This window comes from Nerophis ophidion, linkage group LG03 (genome assembly GCF_033978795.1).
Source record: "Nerophis ophidion isolate RoL-2023_Sa linkage group LG03, RoL_Noph_v1.0, whole genome shotgun sequence".
Lineage (NCBI taxonomy): Eukaryota > Metazoa > Chordata > Actinopteri > Syngnathiformes > Syngnathidae > Nerophis > Nerophis ophidion.
This window is the reverse complement of record NC_084613.1, coordinates 56,612,950-56,629,756: the sequence shown is the minus strand read 5'-3', so window position 1 is coordinate 56,629,756 and position 16,807 is coordinate 56,612,950. Positions and strand designations below refer to the sequence as shown.

Genomic DNA, 16,807 nt, shown 5'->3' with positions numbered 1-16,807 from the left:
GCTCGACATCCATTGCTTTCCTCCTCTCTAAGGTTCTCATAGTCATCATTGTCACCGACATCCCACTGGGTCATTATTGTCACCGATGTCCCACTGGGTGTGAGTTTTCCTTGCCCTTATGTGGGCCTACCGAGGATGTCGTGGTGGTTTGTGCAGCCCTTTGAGACACTAGTGATTTAGGGCTATATAAGTAAACATTGATTGATTGATTGAACAATCTCTAAAGGATATCACCACATGGGGTCAGGAACACTTCAGAAAACCACTGTCACTAAATACAGTTGGTCGCTACATCTGTAAGTGCAAGTTAAAACTCTACTATGCAAAGGCCAAACCCATTTACCAACAACACCCTGAACGCCGCCGGCTTCGCTGGGCCCGAGCTCATCTATATGGACTGATGCAAAGTGGAAAAGTGTTCTATGGTCTGACGAGTCCACATTTCAGTTTTTTGGGGGAAACTGTGGACGTTGTGTCCTCCGGCTCAAAGAGGAAAAGAACCATCCGGATTGTTCTAGGCGCAAAGATGAAAAGCCAGCATGTGTGAAGGTATGGGGGTGTATTAGTGGCCAAGGCATGGGTAACTTACACATCTGTGAAGGCACCATTAATGCTGTAAGGTACATTCAGGTTTTGGATCAACATATGTTGCCGACAAGCAACGTTATCATGGACGCCCCTGCTTATTTCAGCAAGAAACTGCCAAGGTACGTGTTACAACAACGTGGCTTTGTAGTAAAAAAGTGCGGGTACTAGACTGGCCTGTCTCCCAACGAAAATTTGTGGTGCATTATGAAGCGTAAAATACGACAGCGGAGACCCCGGACTGTTGAACGACTGAAGCTCTACATAAAACAAGAATGGGAAAGAATTCCACTTTCAAAGCTTCAACAATTAATTTCCTCAGTTTCCAAACGTTTATTGAGTGTTGTTAAAAGAAAAGGTGATGTAACACAGTGGTGAACATGCCCTTTCCCAACTACATTGGCACGTGTTGCAGCCATGAAATTCTAAGTTAATTATTATTTGCAAAAAAAAAATAAAGTTTTTGAGTTTGAACATCAAATATCTTGTCTTTGTAGTGCACTACATTGAATATGGGTTGAAAGGGATTGGCAAATCATTGTAATCCATATATATGTACATTTAACACAATTTCCTAACTCATATGGAAACAGGGTTTGTAGTTATTTGAATGACTCTTACCATAATATGTTACGTTAACATACCAGGCACGTTCTCCGTTGGTTATTTATGCGTCATATAACGCAGTGGTCCCTAACTTTTTTGTATCCGCTTAATAATTTGTCAATAATTTGGGGGGGGGGGTCCTTTTTTTTTTTTTCTTTGTCATGAAAAAGGGACGTTTTTGTCATGAAAAAAGGGACATTTTTGTGGTTGGTGCACTAATTGTAAGTGTAGATTGTGTTTTTTATGTTGATTTAATAAAAAATAAAATAAATATTTTTATTTTTTTAAATAAAAATTAATAAAAAATTCTTCTGCGGCCCGGTACCAATTAGGCCACGGCCCGGTGGTTGGGGACCATTGATATAACGTACACTTATTCAGCCTGTTGTTCAATATTCTTTATCTATTTTAAATTGCCTTTCAAATGTCTATTCTTGGTGTTGGATTTTATCAAATAAATTTCCCCCAAAAATGTGACTTATACTCCAGTGCGACGTATATATGTTTTGTAACCCTGTACACTGTTTGTTTGTCTAATCTTGAGCAGGTTTGTGCTGAAAACAAAGTTCCGTTGTACTTGTTGCAATGACAATAAATACCTACCTACCTACCTACAGTTTTCCTTCTTTATTATCCATTTTCGGCCGATGCAACGTATACTCCGGAGCGACTTATAATCCGAAAAATACGGTACATTTTTTATCTTTTTTAAAAAAATAGATACATAATCAACAGTCATGCAAATTATATGATGACGTCATATTGGCCACACCCATTGGCACGCCCTCACCATCACAGGTGTAATGGCAATCTGAGGGAAACCCTGTAATTGTTTTACTAAAGGTAACTAACATGAACCTGGAGGGATTGCTAAATGCGGATCAGCTCTGAACTACTGTAAAGTTAAAACCCAAATGATAATTGTATAATTATAACAACAGCGATCTCGATATTCTTCTTCTCTCTCATCACACACCTAAACCTTTTGTCAGATTTGCTGACTCAGCTGCGTCTACCTTTTGCTTAATGACCGTCTTTACAAGGTGGCTGAGATTGAATAGCATTAAAAGCTTTCATCACAATCAAACTAATGGAGTGTCACCCGATTACAATAATCCTAAGAGCTGGCAAACTCAGTTGTAGGTGTCAGTGGCAATCTTATCTGCATCTGGTACAAACATTTGCTCATGGGTTTTTCATCTAATAGTAAAATAACTGAATTAAATTATCTGCGTATGCAGACAAGTGTCAGGTTTACCTTCTAGAACTGCTGCCCATGATGCTCCACTGTCGAACCAGATGTCAAGCACATCTTCTCCACGGACGTAGTCAGTCGCTGGTCCTGCTTTACTCTGGTTAAGACATATAATACACAAACACTAGTCAACATACTAACTACAGACCTGTAATTGTAATTTCACAACACTGAAAAATTAATTTACGAACCCATAATTGTACAAACTTTTTGATTTACAAACCACAGACCGAATAAAAACATGCTTTGGTGTAAAAAATAATCTACCTACCTGTTGTGTGCCTTGCAATACTGCAATTTCGTGCCTAGCAGGACAGCCGTTGTGGGCGGGACGATTGATTTCAGTCATTAGCATTATTGTTGATGGGGAAGGGTTTCTAATAGTTTCTAACACTAAGTCACAGCTAATGTGACTGGCTTCTTCATTATCTCTCAAAATGGCTCGGAAATCTCTGTGAGATTGATACGATTTTGATCATATCTATTTATTAGCAAACTTTGGAAGTCTTTTGGTGTCATAAATCAGATATATATGATAACAGCTTCAATATAGAGGCAACTTGTTTTTCCACTCTACTGGTACTTAAGGAAGTTTTGCGATTTCAACAGAGTGCAACACAGGGCTAGTAGGGACAGTGTGTGTACGTGTAGGGCGGCTGCAAAAAAGGACTTAAAAAGCTCACTCTCTTGTTTTGTTTGTTTCATGTACCGTACTGTATAGCACTTTGTATTGTGTTCAAATTGTAAAAATGTTTACTAAATTTGGACTTTAGTAGAGGCTAGAACCCATCATTCATGTTTATTTGCTTCAATACACACTTTTCTACTTAAAAACCTTGTTCAAGAGCAAATTAAGTTTCTACATCAAGGTTTCACTAAACAATAACAAACATATTGTTTAATCATGCCTCTCTGACAGTCAATCTCAATTTTACACTAGAGAAATTACTCTAAAGACAGAATGGATACAACAATTAGAATTAGATTGTGCAGGTGCACCTAATACCTTTCACACGCCCACCTTTTTGAGCACGTCTGCAGGCAACAAAGCGTCAATTGGAAGCTCCCACCAACAATCACTGCCTTTTTCCTTGAAGAGATTTGCTACATGGGACACGGTGTGTCTGCAAGGCAGGAAAGGCAGACAATGTTCATCTGACTGCGATCAAGCCTTTTAATACCGCAATGTGATGATGATGATAATGTTGTGTTTTACTTGTTGATAAGCGCCTCCCCAGTCTCTTTTTGGTAGAATACTGGGATGGGGACTCCCCAGCTGCGCTGCCGTGAGATGCACCAGTAAGTGCGCCTGTCGAGCATGCTCAGAAGGCCGCTCCGGGCAGACTCTGGTAAAACACGGACCTTTTGCAGTGCTTCCTGGACACACACAAAGTTACTTTCCACAAGAACTGTGAGGTGAAGACAATTTGCATCTTTACCTTCGCCTTGTCCTTGAGTGAACCAGTGTTAATGAACCACTGTTTGCTAGGCCTGATGACAACAGGTTGCTTAGTCCTCCAGTCATATGGGTAACTATGGATGCAACTCTCCTCCTTCACCAAAGCTCCACAGTCCCTCAGCATGCAGATCACTAAAACACACAACAGAAAGAAAAAATACCATCCACTACATCAAAGGCAGTACCAGTAGAACACAATGGGAGCTCTTCTCTGTACCTTTTTCATTGCCTTCTTCAAACACAGACAGATTTTTGAGCGCTGAACCTGCCAGCTCTGTGAAGTTGCCATCCTCATCCACCATACACTCCTTAGGTAGATAGAACACAGTCGATGAGATACAAAGTTTGTTAGGAATGGGCAATATGGCCTAAAATCTATAACACGATATACATTACATACATTAGTATACGTATGATTCAGCACATAGGTGATAAAGAGAAACATTTCAAAACGGGTTACGTAGGCTCCTAATTTGGCTGCTGATGTATGTGGTAACAAAATAAATATATACAGTTGTTTTATTTTCTCAAAGCTATTACTAATCTACTGCTAATATCTGCTTACTTTCTCTGCATTAACATGATTCAATCTAGACTTCTGTTAAAATGTACTAAGCAGTCATTCTTCTGTTGTTTGGATACTATACATTAGTTTTGGGTGATACTACAAAGGTGGGTAACAATCCAATACCAAGTAGTTACAGGGGCAGTATTGATCTACCAATGCTTCAGGATCATTAAATGATTCAATTTTTTTATCACACTTATAATCTAAATAAAACACAGCTTAGCAATGTAACAATATCACCTAAATCAATGATTTCCTTCTTATCCCTTTTTACATACAAAACCATTCAATCAAAGTTTACTTATCTAGCAATTAGTCACAAATGTATCAAAGGGCTGAACAAGCTATAACGACATCCTCGGCTCAAATCCCACATCAGGCCAAGAAAAAAACTCAACATAATGGGTAATAAACATTTATTATAAAAAATGATACAAAAGAAACAAATCCAAAAACTACTATCAGCTTTTATTTCCTAGACTTTGTTAACAATAACAAAAACTACAAAAAACACTTGTGATAATAAATATTGATCTCATCACCATTGACTGGTAATATCTTGGTATCATTAATACATTTTTGTATCGCACCGCCCACCCTTAAGTTCTGGCCTAACAATAAGCTTTTGTTTTTATCCTCAGGGTGTAGTGCAGCATGTTTGGCTATTTCTTGTCTTTTCATACTCCAGTGATAATAATACATGTGAGAAATACTTATTTATCGCCATGAATGTCAGGAATAGTGATTAAGAAGCAGCTTGGCACTGTGGAGCTATTTCAGCTGTTAGCAAGGACGCTAAATTTTGTTGAGGAGACATTTGTTCGCTTGTCGCTGTCAAATGTGCAGAACACAGGTAGAATGTGTCATCAACATGCATTACTGTATATCAATATGGCGATGAAATGGAAATATTTTTTATCATACATTGTCTATACCGTGCAACTTTAACCTTTGTCATTTCTCATTAATGTTGTTCATTGAGCCTAAGCGCAACATACCACAGGTAGTTTAAATTGAGAGGCCACACTGTAGTCATCCATGCCGTGAGCTGGCGCCGTGTGGACCAATCCGGTTCCTTTCGTCATTGTCACATGATTGGCGGGCAAAAGAGGCACTTCCTTGTCGGGTATTGTGGGATGCTTGCAAATGCCACCCTTTAGTTCTGAGCCTATGGGGGGATATTGGACATGTAATTCGGTTTTAAGTAGACAAGACAACTTGACACGCATGCTTGTGTGTTACCAGTAAATGTGGCGACAGTCTCCAGTTCTGTGCCCAACACTGCTGCCATACTGACAGATCGTTCAGTGGCCATTACAAGCAGCTGAGAGTCAGCTTTCTTTCGCACCAGAGAATATCTGTTAACAAACGACCACATCACACACATCCACATAATGTGACCTGCTCTAGATCTTTCTTACTTAACACTAGGGTTGTATGGTATACCGGTACTAATAAAGTACCAGGGTACTAATTAATTAAAAACGATACTAGACTGCCTTTGAAAAATACCAGTAACTTTTATATCTGCATGATGCCAAGCGGCGGTGCCGTTCAGAGCCAAGGCGCATGATGTTGAGTGTGTCAGTACGAACATACAGCTGCGCATACAAGCAAAAACAGCATGATTATGGCAGACTATAAGTAATACACAAAATTGTAAATTATCCTTTGAGTGCAGTAAGAAATTCCCAGTGTGTTTAATGTTCTAAAATTGTTCTTTGAGTGCAATAAGAAACACATGTTTAAGGTATCATTAGATTTTCTGTTCAAATGAAGCCAAGGACCAATCTGTATTTTATAATGAGTGTGAACGATTCCAAAATTCCAAAAAAGTGCAGTTCCCCTTTAACATGACATTAGTTTATTTGCATAACCAGGTCTTTGTAGTTATACAGTATTTAGGCATAGCTACCACGAAAGAACAAAAACTAATGCGACCACTTGTCCTTTCTTTACGTTTAGTTCTGCTCTCAAACACTAAAATATAGTAAAGAATAATTTTGATTGCATCACAGAAAGTTTTTTAAACAAATCAAATGTTCAAACTAACATTTTAGAAAGCGATCGCTGCAGACAAGCATGGTCCGAAGATGATGAAAGTGATATTTTTAAGAGCCATTTCCTTCTACACTTTTTTTTTCTGAGTTTATTACTTTTAAATATGAACAACTTCTTTCAGGAATCTATGAAAGCTCTTTCCTATCTCTCTTTTTAAACAATTTGATTGTAGCTGAGATAGGCGCCAGCGCCCCCCGTGACCCCGAAAGGGAATAAGCAGTAGAAAATGGATGGATGGATGGAACACCCAAGAACAGAACAGCAATAAGGCACTTTCTTCTCAAATTATACACTCACTCTCGCTTCTTTTATTGCTACGCTCAAGCTGGATGACCATCATATGAATCAAAAACGGACGTGAAGTCATATGCAACCCAGCAATGACTAATGGCCGATACCGATACTGATCCAATATGATATCAGCGCGAATCAAGAGTACTTTTATTTTGCATTGTGGAAGGTTAGATAAGGCTTGATCAAGTGAAATTACGGTACTCAGACAATAATGTTAATAATGAATAATAATGATGTCAAATGTTGTCTTTAAATTAAAGTGGATGGTAAATGTTTTTTTGCAACACCTACTGGCCACATTCATTATTTAGATTAAGCTCACAATGCAGCAAGTTGAATGATGCAAACATGTTTGTTACGAGATACTTTCTAATATCTGGAGACTTTGTATCTACAGTTTAAGTAATATGCAACTATAACTATTTGATACTCGATTACCTTGACAAAGATCACGTTTTAAACTTCAGTACTGTTCAACTAAGAACACTGATTGCATGTGTCTAGATTGTGTGCTTAATTGGTAAATGGATCACACTTGTATGGCGCTTTTTTACCTTCAAGGTACTCAAATAGCTTTGACACTAATTCCACATAGACCCATTCATGCACACATTCACACACTGGGAGCTGCCATACAAGGCCCTCAACACAACCCATCAGAATTAAGGTAGAAGTGCATTGCCCAAGACACAATGAGGGCAGAAGCTCGGATCGAACCTGGAACCCTCAAATTGCTGGCACAGCCGCTTTACCATCCGAGCTACGCCATCCCTCATTACAAAGCTTACGTGCTGTGTAGCTGCCAGTTACTCGTAGCCTATAGCCTACCATGTTTATCTTCTGTAAATGACTTCACCAAAATACAAGAAAGGACCAACGTTGTGTACTCTTTGGAGAATGTTTAGATGTTAATTTGTTGTCCAGTTTTGCAGAAGTAAACAAGCTGCAGGATTGCTTGTATCAGAACTTATATCGGGAGATTTTAGATGCAAGGCGATGTCATTTTTTGGTAATATTGGACCGAAATCGGATTAAGGGAACCTCTTATAATCAGGGTTATTGCCTAGGGACAAGCGGTAAAAAATGGATGGATGGATGGATGGAGAATGAATATACCATGACCATGAAAATAAAGTGTACATTTTATATAACTAAGAAGTTGAGGTAAATTGAGCATATTTGGGCAAATTTTGAACATATTACCAATCCAGTAGATAAACATTTGCACATAGAAGTTATTGTCAGATTTTTTTCTGGAACTTTGAATTTCAAGCTCTGAACTCCATGAATATTTGAACATGTAGAAGGTTAAGTAGTGCTTCTTACTGGGCATTGGGCATGTAGCAGACAGCCTGGTTGGCGGGGATGGTCCAAGGTTGCGTGGTCCACACCAACACAGAAACATCAGCCTGATCTGTAGAGGCAAAAAAGCAGACACAAATAAATTCAAGTTGGGAGGGATAACCCACCCAGTCAAAACAATGGGGTTTTCATGTAAAAATTGCTATACCTGCTTTTGATGCCATCTTTGGTGGCAGTGTGACCAGTGGAAATGTAGCATAGATGGCTCTGCTCACATGCTCCGGGTTATACTCCAATTCTGCTTCTGCAAGGGCAGTTCTAATAGAAGAGGCCTTATGTGATAGATTATTTAAATAACTGGTAAACACATATTCAAAATGTTGTCCTTGCTGAGATATGCAAAAGAAACAACTAGAAATTGTAAAGCAGCATGTAAAAAGCAGCAATCAAAGGCTAATCTTCCCAACATGAGCTTTAAAGCAATTATGCGCTTACTCAATGCTTTGCGTGTCCACTGTCTAAGATACTATGATTGCATCATGCTTCTTCGTCCTTGTTTCACCGACCAAACTACAAATGCTGATGACTGTGCAGAAAGTTACAAACAGCAAAATATCTCCATACCTTGAGGAAGGAGACCAAAATACAGGCTTGTAGTCTTGATAGATGAGCCCCTGAGTGACAACACGTTAAAATTAATACATTGTGTGATAAGTATACAACCACAAAATTACCAGCTTCTTTCGTCTAATGTTGGGCTTTATGTTCAAATTTCAGGATATAGCTAAAATGCTCTACAAGCTGACAAATGGAACATTGTGTAATAACAATACAACCTCTGTAAAAATACCAGCTTCTTCCAATGTTGGGTTTTGGTTAACATTTTAGGATATAGCTAAAATACTCTACAAGCTAACAAATATACACAATTAATCAAATTCATCTTTATTATTCTGAATACATTTACCACAATTAACCCATCTGCTACACAAAGTGCCTCAAAATCCCTGAAAAGTCTCCAGCAATATATTTGGGACTGTTCATCTACAACAGGGGTGTCAAACTCAAATACAGAGAGCGCCAAAATTTAAAACTGAACAAAGCCGCGGGCAAAGGTTGAACAAATTAACCTTTTAGGTGGTAGCGTGTATTGTAGCGTCCCTGAAGAGTAAGTGCTGCAAGGGGTTCTGGGTATTTGTTCTGTTGTGTTACGGTGCGGATGTTCTCATGAAATGTGTTTGTCATTCTTGTTTGGCGTGGGTTCACAGTGTGGTGCATATTTGTAACAGTGTTAAAGTTGTTTATACGGCCACCCTCAGTGTGACCTGAATAGCTGTTGACTAAGTATGCTTTGCATTGACTTATGAGTGTGTACGAGATGCTTATATCATGAGGCTTGGCCGTAACGCTGTTTGTATGGAGGATAAGCGGACGTGACGACAGGTTGTAAAGAACGTTAAAGGCATTGTCTTTAAGGCACGGCCCCCAATATTGTTGGCCGGGTGGAAATTGGGAGATATTCACGAGAATAGTTGCCCAGGGAGATTTTCAGGAGGGGCACTGAACTTCGGGAGTCTCCCGGGAAAATCGGGAGGGTTGGCAAGTATGAGCATTAGCGGTGAATGCGGTGTTACAGCGGCACCGCCTTTGTATAATACCGGCGGGCCAGCTCTAATGTTAATTTGATATTGCCTCCAGGGCCAAATTAAATTACATGGCGGGCCAAGTGTGGCCCGCGGACCAGAGTTTGACACCCATGATCTACACTGTATTTTAACAGACCATGTTAGTTCGGATAGGATAGACTTTTATTTATCCCACAATGGGGGAATTACATTGTTGCAGCGCAGGTTTTTACATACAGGAACAGAAGTTTATTTTCAAATATATACTACATATTAAATAAATAAATAAATGGGTTGTACTTGTATAGCGCTTTTCTACCTTCAATGTACTCAAAGCGCTTTGACACGCCTTCCACATTTACCCATTCACACTCACATTCACACACTGATGGAGGGAGCTGCCATGCAAGGCGCCAACCAGCACCCATCAGGAGCAAGGGTGAAGTGTCTTGCTCAGGACACAACGGACGTGACGAGGTTGGTACTAGGTGGGATTTGAACCAGGGATCCTCGGGTTGCGCACGGCCACTCTCCCACTGTGCCACGCGCACTAATGTGTATAGATAAAAGATCAAATGAAAATTAAACACTAACATCTGTATTGCACACCAAAAAAAAAAGATCACTAATCACATACAGACGTGGTAAAGAACATATTGTCATGGCTGTCTTGAGTCTCCAATCATTTCAAAAATTCTTATTTTTTGTGATAGAGTGATTGGAGCCCATACTTGTTGGTCACAAAAAACATTCATGAAGTTTGGTTATTTTATTAATTTATTTTGGGTCTACTGAAAATGCGACCAAATCTGCTCGGTCAAATGTATAAATACAGCAATGCTAATATTTGGTTACATCTCCCTTGGCAAGTTTCACTGCAATAAGGCGCTTTTGGTTGCCATTCACAAGCTTCTGGTTGAATTTTTGACTACTCTTCTTGACAAAATTTGTGGATTTAAGCTAAATTTGTTGGTTTGTTGACTTGGACTTGTTTCTTCAGCATTGTCCACAAGTTTAAGTCGGGACTTTGGGAAGGCCATTGTAAAACCTTAACTCTAGCCTGATTTAGCCATTCCTTTACCACTTTTGACGTGTGTTTGGGGTCATTGTCCTGTTGGAACACCCAACAGCGCCCAAGACCCAACTTCCGGGCTGATGATTTTAGGTTGTCCTAAAGAATTTGGAGGTAATCTTACTTTTTCATTGTCCTATTTACTTTTTGTAAAGCACCAGTTCCATTGGCAGCAAAACAGGCAGAGAGCATAATACTACCACCACCATTTCTGACGGTAGGCTTGGTGTTCCTGGGATTCCATCCATCCATCCATTTTCTACCACTTATTCCCTTTTAGAGTCGTGGGGGGCGCTGGCGCCTATCTCAGCTACAATCAGGCGGAAGGCGGGGTACACCCTGGACAAGTCGCCAACTCATCGCAGGGCCAACACAGATAGATTAACCCTCATATTTTATCCTCCAAACATATTGTTTATATTTACATATGCAGCATAGAGCACCGCAGAAGCCACCACAGTATCGTAAAAAATGTACAGCAGTGACCCGCAAACACAAAAGGACCTTGGTTTCCTCAATAGACCCTTCTTGTCATTTCCTATATCTTTTTTAACGGAATGGAATACAACTTTATTGCCATTGTTGAAAGTACAACAACACTTTTTTTAGTACAACCTGTCCAAGAGCAGACATACAGTAGACAGGGGTTGACAGAACAGAAAGAGCAATGGGTCGCCATGGGCAGTGCCCCGTAAAAAAAGGTAAGAAAAAAAGGGAAAAATGGGGTGAAGAGGAGAAAGGAGCAAATCCTAAACCAAGCTCCTATCGGGGCCGGTAGAGGGCTCAACTTTAGACCAGAAAAAAACCTAGAACAAAGCATATATATATATATATAGACACACAAAACTTGAGATTTGTAAATTACAAACCCCGTTTCCATATGAGTTGGGAAATTGTGTTAGATGTATATATAAATGGAATACAATGATTTGCAAATCCTTTTCAACCCATATCCAATTGAATGCACTACAAAGACCAGATATTTGATGTTCAAACTGGTAAACTTTATTTTTTTTTGCAAATAATAATTAACTTAGAATTTCATAGCTGCAACACGTGCCAAAGTAGTTGGGAAAGGGCATGTTCACCACTGTGTTACATCACCTTTTCTTTTAACAACACTCAAACGTTTGGGAACTGAGGAAACTAATGAGGCTTTGAAAGTGGAATTCTTTCCCATTCTTGTTTTATATAGAGCTTCAGTCGTTCAACCGTCTGGGATCTCCGCTGTCGTATTTTAGGCTTCATAATGCGCCACACATTTTTGATGGGAGACAGGTCTGGAGTGCAGGCGGGCCAGGAAAGTACCTGCACTCTTTTACTACGAAGCCACGCTGTTGTAACACGTGGCTTGGCATTGTCTTGCTGAAATAAGCAGGAGCGTCCATGATAACGTTGCTTGGAGGACAACATATGTTGCTCCAAAACCTGTATGCACCTTTCATCATTAATGGTGCCTTCACAGATGTGTAAGTTACCCATGCCTTGGCCACTAATACAGCCCCATAACATCACAGATGCTGGCTTTTGAACTTTGCGCCTATAACAATCCGAATGGTTATTTTCTTCTTTGGTCTGGAGGACACCACGTCCTCTGTTTCCAAATATATTTTGAAATGTGGACTCGTCAGACCACGGAACACTTTTCCACTTTGCATCAGTCCATCTTAGATGAGCACGGGCCCAGCGAAGCCGGCGGCATTTCAGGGTGTTGTTGGTAAATGGGTTTGGCTTTGCATAGTAGAGTTTTAACGTGCACTTACAGATGTAACGACCAACTGTAGTTACTGACTGTGGTTTTATGAAGTGTTCCTGAGCCCATGTGGTGATATCCTTTACACACTGATGTCTGTGTTTCATGCAGTACCGCCTGAAGGATCAAAGGTCCATAATATCATCGCTTACATGCAGTGATTTCTCCAGATTCTCTGAACCTTTTGATGATTTTACAGACTGTAGATGGTAAAATCCCCAAATTCCTTGCAATAGGTCGTTGAGAAATGTTGTTCTAAAACTTTTCGACAATTTGCTTACAAATTAGTGACCATCGCCCCATCCGTGTTTGTGAATTACTTAGCATTTCATGGAAGCTGCTTTTATACCCAATCATGGCACCCAACTGTTATTAAATAGCCTGCACACCAGTGGGATGTTCCATATAAGTGTTTGATGAGCATTCCTCACCTTTATCAGTATTTATTGCCACCTTTCCCAACTTCTTTGTCACGTGTTGCTGGCATCAAATACTAAAGTTAATGATTTGCAACAAAAAAAAATGTTTATCAGTTTGAACATCAAATATGTTGGCTTTGTTGCATATTCAATTGAATATGGGTTGAAAAGGATTTGCAAATCATTGTATTCCGTTTATATTTACATCTAACACAATTTCCCAACTCATATGGAAACGGGGTTTGTAGTACATACAGTATATAGTGAATCTTTGTGACATTTACATGTGTGAAGCATGCTGTCAGTACTAATTACTGTGGACCTCGCTGATTATTAAGCAACCAATTCTCCTAGTTCATGTTTTAAAAGTACATTTTGGCAATCCTACAATAGGGACAGCTAAATTAAGCATATCTTTGGCGTTCCACTAGACTAGATGGAGCCTGAGTGGTACACATACCGCAGTTTGAAAACTGCTTCAATCTATTAAATGTCATCATTTTAAGAATTTATCAAATATAGAATTCTACACATTAAGTCTATTTACAACGCAATCAAATAAAGCACTTGAACAAACACGAACTGTGCGTAAAAACACACCTACACAAACACACAGAGAGAGAGATAGACAGGCACCAATGCGGCGGTATCATAAGATTAAAAATACAATCAATTAAGTAGCCAACATGTTAATAAAATAATCAAAAATAAAATTCTACACATTGATTTTATTAGAGTGCTAAAACTGTCAAGAATTAATCAATAGTCAATACACCAGTCTGCAGCTTCAAGCAACAAAACTGTCAAGAATTAATCAGTAGTCAATACACCAGTCTGCAGCTTCAAGCAACAGAGAGCCAGTAGCTGGTCTCGGTTGCAAACCTGGCCATGGCCAAAAGGCTCCCCTGCGGTGGATCCAATAGTTCACAAAAAAGCATGTCCAAAGCCTGGAAAGATTCACACCTTGTTACGCAGTCCCACAAACCCAAAACAAAAGGCAAAAAACACACAAAAACAGGATGGAAACACCAAAAACACAAAAGGATACACAAGAGCGCAAAGCTCCTGCAACCAGCAGCCAGAAAAAGACCTACCTTGTTGAGCATTTCCTGGAACACTGTCAGTTGAGCCGCCTCATAAGATCCGTCATAAGTGTAATAGCACTGGCCCCAGTCAGCCATCACCCCCCAGCGCTTGAACGCTGCCTTCTGACGCGCTATGGCCTCTTCTGCAAACTGGCGAGCTAGATGGCAGATGAACAACATGGTGAAGCAAATGTTAAACACTACTAGGGCTGGGCAATATGGACCAAAAAGTATATCTCGATATATTTTAACTTAAACACGATATTTGATATATATCTCGATATAATTTCTGGTGAAAATATTTATATAAAGATATTTATTTTTGATTGATATTTAGGGAAATTGAACTGAATGACAACTGTACTATAAACAGTCACTAACTCTTTCATTAACCCAGTTAGTCAAGATGGGTTTTAACAGCACAGAAAATAAACTTTTTAAGTAGCACAGAATTACATAACATAAATAAAATTGGAAAAAAAAAAACAACGAATGTATAAATAAAATAGAAACATATTTTTTCTACATCAAATGAATAACATAGCTGTGCAGATAATACAAAATGCATCAGACTAAGATAAAAAATTAATTTGCAGGCAGGCACTTTTTAATTCCCAGTCAACGATGTAATGGACTGTCACACACGTACAGTTCTGTGGTCCTAGCAGACGACACACAAGTGACTTGACTTAATTGTGCGTCTGTGATCTTGTTGTTTTTCGAAAATTATTCAGTTATTCAATGTCGAAATATAAAGAGTAGAAATAATAAACAAAATGTCAGCTACTGTCTTGTTGTAAAATAGCAATGAAAATTAAATTGTAGCATTTGGACAGGCTATACTGTAGCAAAAGTCATCACACGTCCACAATCACGTGTATTCTTAAATGTGTATTCCACGTCTTCCATGTCGCGAGCAGTTTTGATTTAGGCTTACATGGTAAACAACTCAAATGTTGGCCATTGTTTTATCCAGATGCATACATTTGTCCAAATGTGGCCAAGTAGCCACATTGTGGGTTTCCTAGACGTCATCTACATCGCTAAAAGAAAAATCTAAGGAAGAGAATCTCTTTGCCATTTTCCACCATTTTTTTTTTTTAATATATAAATTGCCTGCTTGAAAATTCCTTCTTCTCTTCTACAACTCTCTTGTCATCATTTGGGATGCCTGTTGTGATTTCCCTTCCTGGTTCCATGACCCGCCCTATGTTGCATCTGAATGGCCTAATCTCAACCAATTATGACTCATAATAGTAAATAACCCACCAATCATGGATGTTCTTATATGTGCAAGCAGTCTTGTAAGGAAGAAGGGGAGGGGTTTAGTAGTCCGCAGAGGAAAGCGGGGGAGAACAAGGAACCCAACAAATAAGCGGCGTTTGGTCATTTTAACGTGAAATAAATTATACCGATATTACGATATTTTCTTAATTCATATCTTGCCTAAAAATATATTGATATATCTTACAAACGCCTAGCCCTACAGACTACCAGTTCCAACAGCATCACCTCTTTCTTACCTTTGTGCCTAATCTGCAGAGGGCTGAGGTCCATGGCCCCAAGCCCACCCAGGGCCTTCAGCTCGATGGGCAGACCATGACAGTCCCAGCCCGGGATGTAATGGACCTGGCGACCTCTCAGCATCTCAAAGCGGTTACGGATGTCTTTCAGGATCTGGATCAAAAGAAGTTATGTATTGAAACAAATACACGTTTTCAACGTTTAGGGTTGAGAGCAGCAATGCTACTTCTTTCACACACATTGTACGTGTGAAGAGGTTTGTGTTATGACGGTCTGTAACGAAGCAAGAATGATGACCTTGTTGAGAGCATGTCCTACATGAGGGTCTCCATTGGCATACGGAGGTCCGTCATGAAGGCAAAACTCCTTCTTGGCCTTCCGTTCTCTCTGCCAGGTATACAGATCTGCAAATCCACACTTCTAGAAACGAAACACAAATTTAGATGTATGATAACCGAGATCTGAGGTGCCCAAAATGGGGCCCAAGGGCCACATTTGGTTAGCCAAGTCATTTTGTTAAAAGGGTGGCTACCCAAATGTAATCTCTATTCACACTGACCTCTTTAATGTACACAATCATTGATGGCATGTTCACAAGGCTATAGTTGCCATCTATCTGACGTGATGATCTCCACAACTTTAAGATATGGCATACAAACACTACTTTATATAAGTGTTATACAAACACTACTTTATATTTGTGGTAAATAACAGTACTTTATATATGTGGTAAATAACCGCCACTTTATATGCAGGGTCTCTGCAAGTTTTGACAAGTCAAATTTAAGACTTTTTAAGACTATTTTGAAAATAATTCAAGACTATTTTACATCTATAAGGACAACAAAGTACAATGACAAAGGAAAATCACAGGGGCAGCCACCAGAATGAATTGTTAGTATATTAATTCATTCACGGCTCTGTTCACATAGGAAAACAACAAAGGTTTAACTAACTAAATAAAACAGCCATTTTTTCCATATACACATGCACATACATTATATATATATATATATATATATATATATATATATATATATATATACATTATATATATATATATATATAAATATATATATATATATATATATACATACATACATACATACATACATACATACATACATACATACATACATACATATATATACATACATATACACATATATATATATATATATATATATACATACATAAAC

General features: G+C 39.0%; 1 protein-coding gene across 3 annotated transcripts in view; it reads right to left on the bottom strand.

Moving 5' to 3' along the window:
• Nucleotides 1-16,807, bottom strand: part of iars2 (isoleucyl-tRNA synthetase 2, mitochondrial) — a 36,984-nt gene that overhangs the window by 13,981 nt on the left and 6,196 nt on the right. For 2 of the 3 annotated variants that reach the window (XM_061895672.1, XM_061895673.1), the window contains exons 2-14: nucleotides 15,906-16,028; nucleotides 15,608-15,761; nucleotides 14,094-14,242; nucleotides 8,755-8,804; nucleotides 8,339-8,448; nucleotides 8,155-8,242; nucleotides 5,716-5,831; nucleotides 5,472-5,641; nucleotides 4,123-4,213; nucleotides 3,886-4,037; nucleotides 3,663-3,823; nucleotides 3,468-3,570; nucleotides 2,450-2,543 (exon numbers count right to left, since the gene is read on the bottom strand). In XM_061895672.1, the coding sequence (XP_061751656.1) occupies nucleotides 2,450-2,543; nucleotides 3,468-3,570; nucleotides 3,663-3,823; nucleotides 3,886-4,037; nucleotides 4,123-4,213; nucleotides 5,472-5,641; nucleotides 5,716-5,831; nucleotides 8,155-8,242; nucleotides 8,339-8,448; nucleotides 8,755-8,804; nucleotides 14,094-14,242; nucleotides 15,608-15,761; nucleotides 15,906-16,028 (1,561 nt within the window). Of the gene's footprint in view, nucleotides 1-2,449; nucleotides 2,544-3,467; nucleotides 3,571-3,662; nucleotides 3,824-3,885; nucleotides 4,038-4,122; nucleotides 4,214-5,471; nucleotides 5,642-5,715; nucleotides 5,832-8,154; nucleotides 8,243-8,338; nucleotides 8,449-8,754; nucleotides 8,805-14,093; nucleotides 14,243-15,607; nucleotides 15,762-15,847; nucleotides 16,029-16,807 lie in introns of those variants that run through there. The other variant, XM_061895674.1, reaches the window with a different exon arrangement.